Source organism: Notothenia rossii (assembly GCF_949606895.1).
Source record: "Notothenia rossii genome assembly, chromosome: 1".
In the NCBI taxonomy this organism is placed as follows: Eukaryota; Metazoa; Chordata; class Actinopteri; order Perciformes; family Nototheniidae; genus Notothenia; species Notothenia rossii.
The window spans coordinates 12,378,720-12,393,310 of NC_136912.1; the positions used below are offsets into that span (position 1 = coordinate 12,378,720).

A 14,591-nucleotide genomic window follows, 5' to 3' on the forward strand; every position below is an offset into this window, starting at 1 on the left:
GGACGAGGGGGGGGGGGGTCATACTGTGACTAATCTGGATCGTTCAAATTGCATTCCACATAAGTAGAAACAGCAGATGCAGCTTTTCGGTGCTGAACTTTAGTCATTAAACTGTTGGTGTGATTACTCAAATAAGCAAGCTAGAAAATATCACACGGCACATTTCAAGAGATCAGTTAAGAAAGGTTAGGTCAAATATATACTGTTTTTATAAATATGATGTTTTATGGATTTAAAGAGGCCCTAATGTGCTTTTGGGTTTTCCTTTTCCTGTCGTGTGTTAAATGGGCTTTTGAGCATGTTAATGGTCTGCCAAGGCTAAAATCCCTGTGTTCCCTCCAGAGGGTGTTTCTCTCCCACACGCTCCCCCCCCCTGCCTGAAACGCCTCCATTGGACTCCTTTGTTTTTACTTCCGTATCGTGACATCACTATGTAACACTTGCGCTTCTATTGACTAACGCTCCAACACATTTGGTGTTTCTCAATCGCGAGCAAAGCTGCTCCAGAGCCACTATTTCAAGCATACTACGTCATTGAGTGCTGCCGAAGTGCTGTTCCAATGTCCAGGATACTTGGAATTCTATCGAGCCCGGCGTACTTCGTTTGGAGAAATTTCGAGGCTGCACATGAGTAGACTCCGCGGTCTTACAATCCCCACAATGCTTTGCGCACGGACAAATTTCCCCAAATCTGTGGCGTAAAATGTAATGCGGGGCCTCTCATATGACGCACACCTGCACACTTGCTCGCCTGTTCCACTCTTCGTTTTCCGAATGCTAGGAAGGATTCTTGCCTCGCTTCTGAAGCAAGACGCTCGGAAGACATGTGCTACCAAGCAAGCGTACTCGAGATTGAGAAACACCCATTGGACTTGATAGGCTAAGGGGCGGGACATCTCTAAACTGTTGACCAATCACAACAGAGCCGGCCAGGAAATCAATCAGAGCAGACTGGGCTCTGGTTTCAGACAGAGGGTGCATTTTAGAGCCCCTTTGAGGTACTGCCACTCTGATTGTATCCGAAGATTTTCCTTTGGAGCACATTGAAATGCTTTAAATTCTCTCATGTCAGTAAACAAACATTGACTGGTAACAATTCTTAAACCTTCTCGTTTAGTTTGTGACAGCTTGCTGCAGGATCAGGCACTTGTGTTGATTGTAAATGCTTCCCAGTACACTACCTCGCCCAATGAGCCTTACTTTTAATCACTAGTGTGCTCCTGATTGCTGAGTTCTACCTAAAGGTTGCATATGTTATGTATGAATATCACCTTTCTATTTTTATACCCAACGGTGCCTGAATCACCTAATGAGTAGGAATCTGAAACAAAGACCCGGTGCTTTCCTCTGTTTAATCTAGGGTGTATTTAGGTCAGATCCCTAACAAATGCAGGTTGCACACTGAGATGATGTTTCCAAACAACGTATCAAGAAAAGGAGAGATTTTTAATTACAGTATTTGTGGCCCCAAGTGTCCAATTCCCTTTCATATCAGTCTCTAGTGACCTAAAGGGGAGAAAAGAGAGGGATCCGCTGCAGGGGAAGGTAATTACGCAGGAGAGGGAGAGAATAGGCTTGTCGGTGCGTTAGGCATTTTCTTACCTGAGCCCCTCTTTGCAAATGTGACATATTCATTATCGGAGATAATCAAATGCAAGACTTTTTAGTGCGGTGCCTTTGTGCTTGGGCTTTTTTTTTTACACCTATTTATCATGCTGTTGTTGTTGTTATTCCCCCGTTTGATAAATTTGATTTTCAAACAAAAGTGAGAAGATCAAAGATCAAAGCGCTGTTTTTTCCCCTCTGTGATAAAACTACTTCTCCTTTACCTTGAAAAGTGGCCTAGATTAGAGACGGCTCACCAGCCAGGGACAAAGATTTAAAGTAGGTATCCTTCACAACTGTGAAAGCTCTCCTGTCATAGCAGGCAGAGCCAAAAGCGTCTGCTTGTTATTACATCTAGTAGCAGTGTGCATTCTTCTTTAATACAGTAATATTAGGGATTGATGTTATTACAGGTAGCCATCCTGTAGGACTTTTGAAGGACTCAAATGTGTAATTTAAAGCTGATAAATTGTTGTTAAAGAAAGGAGCAACCTCTGCCTGATTATACCCCAGTGTGTGGCTGTAGACTATTGAATACATTGAGAAAGAACACTCGGTAGAAGCATGAGTGCAGGTAGACATGTGGATGCTGTAGCCACGTATATATCTCTTTTAGGCTCTCTGCTTCCCCCTCCCTCTTCATTCTGACTCATTTAGATATCCAGGAGCCTGACACAATCTTTACAACTTCTCACAAATTGGGCCCTTGAAAATAATTGCGCTAACCCGTTCCAAGGGAGAAGACAAAAGAGCCGGAATGATCGATCTTTTAAGGGAAAAAAAAGTTGATGTGTGTAACGCCACTACCAGACAATGGTCACTGGAGTGCTGCAACTTTGAGCTGCTCCTTGCCTTGAGGTGCGCCCCAGGCTGTAGAGTAGCAGTGTCATTTAATTGGCTCATAAAAACACCTTTTGCTCGCAGCTCTTGTTCTCGTCTTCACACACACACGCACACACTCTAACACACACACACTTGTCAGTGGCTTTGCATGTCAGTTCACCTCTGAAACATGTTCATGAAATCACACCTAGACAAAAGGTCTGCTCTGCAGGGCCTGTTGAATAGTAATGGCTGTGAGTTAGCAGGGCTTAATGCTACAGTTGCTTTTTTTTTAGTGTTGCCATAGGGGACAGAGCCTCTTGCAAAACAGCGGCCGCGTTGCTTAGCGCTGGTGCTGGCTCGCTCTGCCAAAGGGGACAGGGGCCCGGCTAAATCAACTGTAGCATAACATTAGTGCCAGTTCCTAACACTGCCTGAAGCGGCCCAGGGGATCCAGCAGAGCAGCTGCATCACAGCCCACCTCCAACCATCCTGCAGGGGCCCGGTCCCCAGCAACTGTGGCCGGCTGATGAAAGGAAAGGATCGTCCGGCTTGTCCCCTCTGTGATCCTGTGTGTGTGAGCGCATATGTTTCCTTTAACCAGAATCTGCTGATACATGCACACACAATAAGGGAATGAACCAAGAGACTAAGATGTCTTTCACTGTACTTTGGATATATACCTACTCTAATGTAGCTTCTTAAAGATATTGCAATGTTATGTGTATTCCTATTTGTTAGACAGCTTTTTGTGTTTTTGATTACTCCTTAAGGATCAAGAGGGTGACCCCATGGGTAAGGGGTTAAGACAGCAAGCATGCAATAACTAAGGATGTACCAATATCAAATATCGGGCCAATACTGACTCAAATAGCTGGTTCCGGTATCTGTGACAAAGAGGCCAATTCTTTCTATTAATTCCTTGTTATATACTTAAGCAATAGCTCACGACAGGCCGTGGTATATGCTCATTATATCACAGCTAAGGGGCGTGGTTCGGCTGTTTTTCTCAGGCGCGGAGGGATACTGACTTGTTGTGAAATGTAACTTACAATTCTACCCGTGGTATACGCTCAGTATATCACGGCTAAGAACCAATCAGAATGCTTGATTTGACTTGTCCGTTTTATAATATGTATTAACACACTGAAATGTGTATATACTGTAGGTTAGGACACATTGTTGCTGCATAAAAGTGTATTTCCTGTTCATTTTTAAGATTGATTACCGATTCGCTGGTGTAGGAATTATTGATGTAATAATAAATAGCAACTTAGTTAATGTATATTAATCATATTGATTGCGGGACCTACCATGTTGATTCTTTGCCAGGTGTGTTGATATACTCTGTCCGACTGTATGTCTTTGGACAGATTTTGTCCCTGCAAGTACTTGTTACCATGGAAGATGACGTCACAAAACTTTACAGATGAGTAGTTGATATCATTTTGAAAATCGGCGTCATCCAAAGAAGGGCACTGCAAGTAGTTATTTACGCTAAGTAAGAGAGAGGCGTGTATCGTATCGATTGATTGGTACTTACTTGCTGTCGGCCAATACCCAAAGTATACCCAGGTATCGATACCGGGACTGAAGGTATCAAAGACAATCGAGTTTCTTTCCTAGTTTTATTCTCCGTTTCAGACTTACAGTTCCCTCATGTTAGCTTTATCTAGAACATGTTTACCTGTTAGTGTTGTTTACACATATTCCCTTATCGGTACTTTTAATGATCCAGTCTCCCTCTTTACTGTCCCATAGAGCCTTGTGTTGTGGCTGTGTCTCTATTTTAGTGGGTTTGTTTGCATAGTTAGTGGCTCTAAGTGCAATTAGCTGATTGGGAAATTGTGTGAATGTGTGTGTGCCGGTGTGAGTGTGTGTGTGAGACTGAGAGTGAACTCTCCCCGGAGGACAGAGGCAGAGGGAGATGTCTCAGCAGTTACTTCAGTGTAGTGGTTCTCTGAGGAATAGCGCTGTGTGTTTGATGCATCCAGTGCTGCTGGAACTGACTCCCCACTGCACACAAGCTCAAGTGCACACACACACACACACACACACACACACACACACACACACACACACACACACACACACACACACACACACACACACACACTTCCAGGCACTCGGGACCTTGTGTTCCCTGCTGCTGTAAACCTTTAATGAAGAGCAGAGATGTGTCAAGGGGCAGGGGGACTGTGTGCTCTTTTCCATGAGAGTTTTGCAGGTTCTCACTCTCCAAAAGTATTGGAAATTGATCGTTTTTAAAACTCTTTCAAAAATATCAACTGCAGATATAATTCTACTGTTTGTTGTGAGTTTGTGTTTATCATTTCAAAGCAACACAATACCTTGAATTCCCTAATGCAAAGGTTTTACATATGGACGTTTTTGTTGGACTCTGATGTTTTGAAGAAAATGTGGCCCGTCTCTCTCTTAGATTTGAGTTTATTCAAATATTACAACATTATAGAAATTATATGAAATGATAACAAGTAAATGTAATCTTGAAATGGCATACCAAAATGTCGAAATAAAAATAGTAATAAAAAGCGTTGCCGTTGTTGGGCTGTTTATCTGCTGCTTTGGTTCGTAGTCGACGTCGATATCTCGCGTTTTCATATTCTCTTTCAAGAGATACAAATTATTTTTTTATGATGTTGAAGCCATTTTCAGCTTGCCCAGTCCACATCTCCTCTCATGCAGTGGCGACTTAGGAAATTGCTCCGGGAATGAATTTGTTTCCCTCGCTTAAAAAGGGTGCTTGTGAAAGGCTGCACATCACTTGAAGTGAATATTTATGGGCGATACAGTATGAACACCTGCCTTTGATCAGACGCCCTAATGACCATAAAACCCTTGTGTCGATTGAGAGGGAAAACAAAATGAGCCAGAAGTCTGAGGAGAAGCCTGCTCACCTCTTCTCTTTTCCATCCATGACAACAACCAAGTAAACACACATTGTTCCTTCATACCCACCCTTTGGAATCCAGAATGATGAAATGGACATCAATTATCATCCTGTTTTCTTCCCAGCATAAACACAGTCCAGTAAAAACACAACAATGCTTTAAGTGTCCCCAGCGATGCTCAAGATGTTTTAATTATGCCTTGAGGCATGTCTGCTGAAAGTGATCAACTTATCCCTTTGGGGAAAGTGAACTGTGTTTTCAGCCCACCATAGAAAATATATCTTTTGCTTAAAGGATAGTTTCTGTCACACAAAACAACTCTCATGCCCACGTGTGCATTTAAAGAGTTTTTCAATGCTGTAATTATTCCTTCTGTTCATATTGGTCGAAATTAGATTTCATGGGGCAGTATCTTCAGGTTCATATGTGTCTGTTGGGCCTCTTCTGTGACATGTCTCCATGCTTTAATGTTCATAAAGCTCTTTATTGTTCTCATACTGTCTGTGCTGCCTCTTTCCACCAGAATCAGCCCAGTCGGCTCTGATCGGTTAGCTGGCCGGCTCTGTCGTGATTGGTCAACCGCTTAGAGATGTCCCGCCCCTTAGCCTATCACATACAATGTGCTGGAGCGTTAGCAAATAGAAGCGCAGGTTTTACATAGTGATGTCATTATGTTATGGAAGTAAACAAAGCAGTCCAATGGAGGCGTTTCAGGCAGGGGGAGAAACTCCCTCTGGAGGGGACTTTGGGATTTTAGCCTTAGCAAATGTCGTAGCAGCTTTGAAATCAGCTGCGGTCTAGAGAGAATTATGAGTTAGTTAATAAACGCACAGCAACACAATATTCGTATTAAAGGTATCAAATATCTTTTATGCTTGCAAGTATGACGTCTCACCAGAGAGCATGTGCTGTTCTGAGTGAAACAGGCTCTCCTTTATAGGAGGACATCAAAGCTTAGTTACATTACAAACAACATTTGGTTAGGCCAGCTGAGACCCCCTGGCACTGTATGCAAAACTTACACCCTACACAGAGTAAAAGGGATACAGACAACACCTTATCCTAACTTCCTTCCCCTCATCCTATCTTCTAATGGATGTCATAAAACCCCCTAGTCTACATACATCTGTTTCACACACACATTGAAGAGGTCCCTTCCCACGCTATGACTTAATCAGAGGAATGGTTTACAGTCAGCAATGTTAATACATTTGATCTCACAATTTCCATAACACAGAACATTAACATGCACAAAAACCTTTATAACACACTACAGGAAAGGGAAATACTAAAAAGCATAATGAGGCCTCGTTATGATCAGGGACAAGTCCACAGATCAATGCAAAGTAAGTTTTAAAATGTAGCTAAAGGTTTTATGCAGTTTGTTAAATTGACCTGCTTTAACTATTTCAGTCCAAAATGTCCCCTATTATTTCCAACTTATTTGTAGAACGAGGGAATGTTCTACTTATTTAAGACTCATTTAGCAGATGCCCTTTTGATCAGTCTGAATATTTAACCCTTATATAAGCATTAGCTTTAGCTTTGAATTTAAGATGAATTTTAGCACAGAACCAATACTGTTGATTTCGTGCTACAGTATATCTCTTAAATAAAAAATATCATTAGGATTTTTTGCACATCATAAAAGTGGAAAAATCCAATTAAAAGAAGAAAGCACATGAGAAAATGTAATGTACATATAAGCATGCAAGTGTTGCAGGACGGTCTTGAGAAACGGTGACCCTACAGTGTGCTTAAATACTTAGGAAACGTACCTTACTGACCGAGAGTGGAGTCCTAACACAAAGGGGAAGTGTGGGGTCGGGTGTTTAAGCGTCTGCTGTGTGGCCTGTTTTGTGAATTACTTTGTCAAAACACTCAACATGGCAGTCCCTCAAAAGTTTCACAAGTCCTCAGGCCCTATCTGAGGTTCTGTTGTTTCACAGAACAGCACATACGCTCTGTGAAAAGCTGCCAGGTGTCAAAAATCTTTTTTTCAAAAGTGGTGCATTTGTGTGTTTTCCTCATTTTCTCTAACCCCTTCTACCGCCGCCCCCTCACCCTTCTTCTATCCTTCCCATCCCCTGCAGATCCCCTCTGCCGGCCAGCTAATGGAGGCTGTGCGCGTGAAGATGAAGGAGAGGAAAGTGCTGACAGAAGAGCTGGCCACGCTCGCAACACCAGTCAGCGAAAAAGCCTGACTCCCTGGGCTGAGGCTGGGAAAACTGTCATCCTCTTCTTTCCCTCCCTCCCTTCTTCTCTCCCTCCCCGGTTCCTGCTCAGTGGGAGCTGGGCTGAGCCAAGCTGAGCCGGGGCAGCAGAACCAATATTTGTGAGGAAAGCGCTGTCGACTCACTCTGGGCCACTGGCTCCACGCAGCAGCCCGGCTTTTGTAAATGAGCCCTCGACATCTGTGTTAGCGCTCAGTGCACTATGTCTATCAGACAGGGCCCTTTAGCGCCAAGCTAATTTACAGTGCAGCCACTCTCAGCGCAGACCTGGGGTGAGAAGGCAAATGCTTACGCTAATGTTTAAGTTAGACTTTTATATTCTTTTTTTTGCTTGCTTTTTACCTCTCCCCCTAATTTATTTGGCACCTGAAGGACCTCGGGGTGCAGGGACTTGACCCAGCAATGCAAAGTCGACACTTTGAGAAAGTCAAGATTGCAGCAAGGAGCAGAAAATCCACCTTATGAAGTTCGATCCATTTTTATCAGACGTGATCCAAAGCTCTCAGAAAGATCCAGAGACTGAAGCCTGCTGGATTTTACGGAACAAATGCACTGCAATTATTTATTTCTGAAAGAAATTGTTACAGCTTCTACTTTGTAAGAATGTATTCTGTTGATAATTTATTTGGTAATTATGTTCAATATCAATGATTTTTTTCTGAAAAGCTCCCCTTAACATTTGAATAAAAATCCATTTCACTTATTTTCGTCTATTTTTTGTGCTTAAAAAAACGTGTTGTAAATGTCATTGTCCTTTTTTCTAAATGGTCTCGTGTATTTTTCCAGCGGTTCAAAGGACTGTCAGTCAGTGTGCGATGTGGCTGAGGATGCTCTGTGGACCGCAGGGTTCTCCCACCTCTCTCGTGATTGACAGCTGACTGTTGGCATGGTTCCTGTCTGTAACAGCTGACCTCTGCTGTTGACATCATTAACAAGGGTCCACAGGAGCACACACACTGCACAGCACAGGGGTGTATTAGAGGAGTGGGTAAATCCTACCTACTACCTTCATCCCCTTTTATCTGTTTCCCTTTTCTTCTTCTTATTCATTTGGAATATTAAACCGTGATCCTGGTCTCCTCTGTCCTTGAGTTGGCATCCTACACAGGAGACCACACACTCCTCCCTTTAAGTCATTTTTTTTTGTACTCCTTTCTATACCTCTCCTAGCTTTTGTTTTCCTCTTCATGGCCCTCCTCCTCCTCCTCTCCTTTTATTATGTATAATTAACAATGGTGTGAAGACTCCTTCGTTCAGGAATGAAAAATAAATAATTCCACTTTTTAATCCCCCCTCCCTCCTCAAATATATGCTAATGATGTCGTTTTCCTTTATCTTTTTATAATAAAGGATTAGGCCAGGACTGTCTCTAGCTGCAACTCGGGGACCAATTTAGCTGGGATCCAGGAGAGACAAACCCTTGTGGTTAATTACCATTCATTAACATAGTTTGCATCTTTTCTTCCTCGCTAATACCCAGGAGCCAGCTATTGTCAATATTTGTCCCATATACAGTTCTGCAGTTTTTCTCCCAGTCCCTGTCCTCCAGGGTAACGCAGCTAATGACACACATTAATAACTCAGAGGAATCCGGTGGCGCGGTGGGTATAGAAGAGCATAGCATCGCTGCCACGCAGATTACCCCGGAGCCCCTCCCCCTGCTGTCTGACTGTGTCTCTTTCTCCCTCTCCCTTTTAGCGTGTAATGCAGAGTCAACATGTTTGCTCGCCGAGCCCCGGCCTCGGCTGACACACTCGTGCTATTTCTGTGACATATTCAAATGCGGGCCCCCTCAGCCTGGTACTCCCTTGGGTTTAATTAACCTGGCCTTGCCTCTGACGCTCCCTCAGTGAAGACGTTAAAACGATCTTGAAAACACCCTTCAAACAACCCCCCCCCCCCCCCCCCCTTCCAACACACACACAATGTCTTCCACTAGGCGCTGTATATGATTCATCTCGATGTTTCTGTGTAGGAATGGCGTGCGGGACCCCTCTTTTCTTCTCCTTCACTCTCTCCTTGTCTTCCACCCTTCTTCCCTTGTACAGCTCTCATTAAGAGAGGTTTCCTGTGGGGATTACTTTGATCAGTAGTTCCAAATGCAAAGTTTTTCCTCCCTTCTTCTTTTATTCATTCCAGCACAATCATCTCTGTCATTTTTTTCCCTCTATCTTTATCTCACCCTGACTTGTATTTAATACAAGTTTTTATTTTTATTTCTTACCACGGATTCCTGCAGGACATCTTTCCTGGAGGGGATTGGAGGTCAGGGTCACGGGTTGACTTTGGGGTCGATCGATGATTTATGTGTGTGTTTGTCTTGTGTGTGTGTGTCCCAGGGCTTCTCTGTGGTACTTTAAAGTTCCCTGTCTGGTGTGAGTGCGTGCCACTCGGGTGGGAAGACGGCTAGCCCACAATACAAAGAAGAGTCAAAGCACAAACTCAGAATCTCTGCAGCCTCAAACTGACGCACAATTAGTCCTTGCAGATCTCCTCAAACAGCTGTGGAGCGAGCGGGAAACAGCCTCTGGTGATTTCCCTTACTTCACTGACACAGTTTCACACACCGGCTACTGCTGCCAATACACCAGCCTGCTTTGATTCCACACGCCGACACTTGGCACTGTCTTAAGGTATTTGTGACATACAGCCAAATGTGTTTTTGACAAATCTATAATGCAACATGTTTTCATTGTGTGTGTCTTTCATGTTCGATCCACAGGGAGGAGGTTCACAAATAAAAGGTAGATTGTTTACAGAGTGTATGACAAAAAGCACAGCATGTCTCTGATTGATGTGGAATTTTAGTCAAGAGCCTAATTATTATTACATTTTGGATCATAGTCACAACTCCACACTACATCCATGTATAATGATCTTTTTCATTAGATGAGATGCCACCTGAAAAAGAAAAAAGGAATCACACTCTCCTGGTGCACATATGCTATGTATACAACCTCATTGATCTTCACTTGAACAAGTCCCTTATCCTTCTCTTCAGCACTCCAGACATGAAACGGCAGCAGATTATGGGTGGATGCGGCCCGCCGTGGGAAGCTAGGGAGCAGATAAAAAGGCCAGCCACTCGGGGGACTAAAGCTATGTTTTGATGCTGTGTGATAAAGCAGAGGCATAGGGCAAGAGGAAGGGGAAAGTTACAGAATCTATAGATATATATATATATATATATATATAAATATAAATATATCTCCTCTGGCTTCTCTTTTTGGACTGCTCTCCCCTTACTCTCACCTCTTTGTCTTGTCCGTCATAACCAAGCTATTCCTGCACTTTGCTTGTCCTTCGACACTTTCTCCGTCCCCGCGGACTGTCCTAAGCCTTGCTCATGGCCGCCGTCTCTCTAAAGCCATGGCCTGAGCTCCTGGGGAGAAAAGACGAGAGAAATAGAGAACAGGGGAAGGGTTGATCTGGTCTCTAATCCACCTTCTCTCACAGCGTAGGAGGGAAGCTGCAGTCCTCAACATCACCTCGGAGAGAAGCGACCCTTTGAATGCCACTCCATAAACCCTCTGGTGTCCTCGTGACTAATCTGGGATGTTGTCTCAAACGGTGTCGAAAATGTGGCTCCAAATATCCCAGATCACTCCGACTGTCATGCTGTTGGAGATTTTACGCTTCGAAAGAGCCAAGCTTTTGAGTTGTTTTTGTCTTTCAGGCTCCAAATTCATCAGTTGGCACTATCCATGGATCCATTTTGTTTTGTGCATTCAGATTAAAACAAACAGCTCGCGCAGTATCAGTGTTTATTCGTCGTGGTTGTTATAAAACAGGCAGCCATCCTTTGTTTTCTGCATTTATAATAACACCTTAGTCTGCGGTGTATAGCTCCTCAAAGCACCTCTGCACCTTGACTAACTTTTCCAAGCGCTCATTAGCGAGCGGACTGGCTGAAGTTTGGAGGGTATGGAGCGGGCTGGCAGATTACCCCCTGTAAAGTAGCACACCTCAGGTAATCACACTAATGAATTCAAGCCCCCCACCTCCTCTCACCCACCCCTTATTCCTTTCTCCTTCTCCCTTTACTTACTTTCTTCCACAGTGGCGGGTAGGTGCAAGAAGTGCCAAACAACAAAGAAGTGTTTGTTTGCATAATATTAGCGCTGCACGCTCTCACTCAGTGGCGGGGGCCTGACTGCAGGACTGACTGGAGGCTTCCCATGAACACAGGTGGAGCAGGGCGAGCATCACTGGGACCAATTAGAGGCGAGCACAGGTACATTAGCATGTTTGAGTGGAGCGGGATGGCGTGGGGATCGGCAGGCCTCACGAAACACACAAACACATGACCGAGGCCTGGTGTGTGTTAGCTGTTTGTCTCCAGTGACACGGCTGCCATATGTGAGACAAATGACCCTCGCTCTGCTGCCACTGCCCATCCTGTTTCCTCCATCTGCACACACACACACACTTTTTCCTCACTGATACAGTACGATTAGCTTTTTTGTGAAGGTTTTTTTTTTCAAGGCTTTATTTAACAATTTGCTAATGTTTTATAGAAGAATATAAATAACAATTAAAACTGAGTCTAAGAAAAGGGCTTATGAGCATTCAAAGAGATCATCTTAGCTAAGCTTTAATGGTAAAATGATGGTAACAAAATTAGGGCCAAATGAAGGGAGTCTGTATAGTCTGGGTCGGCCTCGTGGTCTGGTCCAAACTGCATGACCCCAGAAAAGTGCCAAAGAGAAGATCCTGATAAGATGCCAAAAGGGGATAGTTCAACATTTTTGAAGTGGAGTTTAAGGAGGTACGTATACATTACAACTCTGATACATAGTTACGGGCAAGGGAGCAAAGGCAATATACTGATCTGGACAGGGGAAGCAGCAAAACACATTTGAACCACCTTATAGCCCACCAAAAAAGTAAATATTAGTTATATATATTTAAATATTTGTCTCACATTACCTTGACATTTCCATTTCCAACGGGGAATTGACGACGTGGCATATCCATGAAAAAGAGTAGCAGTTTAACCTCAAACATCTTCTGGGTGTTTTTGACCTCGCCCTTTTCTGAAGCTTGATCATAGTCACCCTGCAAAGGCTACTCTCATACTTGAGGTCACTGCCCAGAGCTCATGATCTGATAATAGGTTCTGATTGGCTGCGAGGCTACTCAGGCTTTTAGCAGCAACATAGGAAAACTGTTGACTTTAACCCGTAACATGATTTAAGGAACAATTTGTGAGTAAAAATGTGCCGACATACAGTACGCCCTGTGGACAACAAAGAGTTGAAAGACCTTTGGCCATTTCTTTGGCAAAGGTCAAAAATAATTGTAAGATAGTACAAATGTCTGCATTGGGTTGATGATTCACTCTGAGAGGCTCTGGATGGATTTGGGCTGTCATGGTTTACATGCCTTTTCAATGTCATGCAGAGTTCACGATCAGTGCTTGTTGAGGATCAGATATACTGATAATGTGTTTGTCTTATTAAAATAAACGATGAGAAGGAAGGGTTTAAGCCATTATTGAGATGTCACACTGCTCAGGCTGTTATAATAATATTATACCACTTATCGAGATAAATCAATTATTTTGCCACTTTTCGTTTCAAAATAATTCTCTCCTTTTGTCTTGTGTATTATTTTTGCCGAGTTATCACTATTTATACCCATACAACTGAAAATTATGATTACATTTGACTAAAGCACCATGTTTTAGAAGTTCTCGTTTCTGTTTTTCTTAAAGTGGACCAGATTGGTGAATTTCATGATTGTACAAACATCTCTTTCCAAAATGCAGGATGTTTCCAAAGTCAATGATTCATTTTGTAAATAATTATGATTTTATTAGGGCTAAAGTAATCCTGATTATGATTTTCTTTGATATTTCTATGATATCTTTCAATTAGGTTCTTAAAGTGGAGAATATTTATCTCAGCTAGTAAAGAAAATATCTAGAAAACGCTTTAAAGTATGACTTTAAGCTAGCATCACATTTAAATCAGCAGAAAAAAAAATATTATTACAAAAAGTAAAGGAACCAAAAAACGACTTTTGGTTTGTTTATAAATATTAGTGTCATCATGTTAAACACATCCCCCTTTGCTCTGTTGAAACAAGGGGCGAGTCAATACTCCTCCTGTTCCAACCTTCAGTCAGAGCTGATGACAGAAGAAGAGAACAGTAGTCGGTGTAATAAAGTTAATGGCAACAATTCTCATATTTCACTCGAAGCCTCCATCTGTCTGTACGTACAGGTGAGATTTATCGCCTCAGGAGGAAAGACAAATGGAGGCTCGGCTCGGGCCACACAGACCACTGAGCCGTGGGACCAGACACTCTATCAGAGCAGGGAAACTGAGCAGAGAGCTGCACTCAGGTCCCTGTCAGCCCTGATGTATCACTATACCTCCTCTGTTAGCCAATGAGAGCTGCTCACACAAAGCAAACGTCTGGTGCTTAGGGTGCTCCTAAAATATGTCAGATGCTACGCCCTTATCCTTATCTGAGGAGCTGGACTCATCTGATTGTCAACTCACTGTAATCACATGAGCTGCTTGGTAGTTTCAACCCTCTTACACACAAATGCATCACTACTGCTGCATAATTTCCTACCACTAGGTGGAGGCAAAGCATTGTAGATCGTGACTGACAAAACAAGCATGTTGCAGAGCATTTAACACTAACATTTAAAAACAAATGTGTATAGCTTCTCACATTAAATACCACAAAAACTTAGAATTTCTAAATCCTCAATAATTATGTTATGAGCTTTTCAGCCTATAAAAGTAGCGTTGTTGCCTATGGTGGTATCAAACTAGATGTTGGTGATACACCAAAGTAATGTTTAAATCATTCATTGGCTATCCATCTTGACTATTTCCATTTGAAAAATAATCATTTGTCCTGGTATGATCGAGTGATAAAATAAATGTATGATTGGATAGATACGTAGATAGATAGATAATTACGTATTTCTTCCACAAGATGGCGCCACTGACATACTAAATGTTTCTCCTCATTTCTCACCAGCACTGCCTTAAATTAT

The 14,591-nt window shown here is 42.8% G+C and overlaps 1 protein-coding gene across 2 annotated transcripts in view; it reads left to right on the plus strand.

The window, feature by feature from the left end:
- cntln (centlein, centrosomal protein) overlaps positions 1 to 8,276 on the plus strand; it is a 103,596-nt gene extending 95,320 nt beyond the window's left edge. For both annotated transcript variants that reach the window (XM_079652057.1, XM_079652056.1), the window contains exon 27: positions 7,433 to 8,276. In XM_079652057.1, coding sequence (XP_079508183.1) covers positions 7,433 to 7,543 — 111 coding nt within the window. In that variant the 3' untranslated portion in view covers positions 7,544 to 8,276. The remainder of the gene's footprint in view (positions 1 to 7,432) is intronic.
- Positions 8,277 to 14,591: the final 6,315 nt, after the last annotated feature.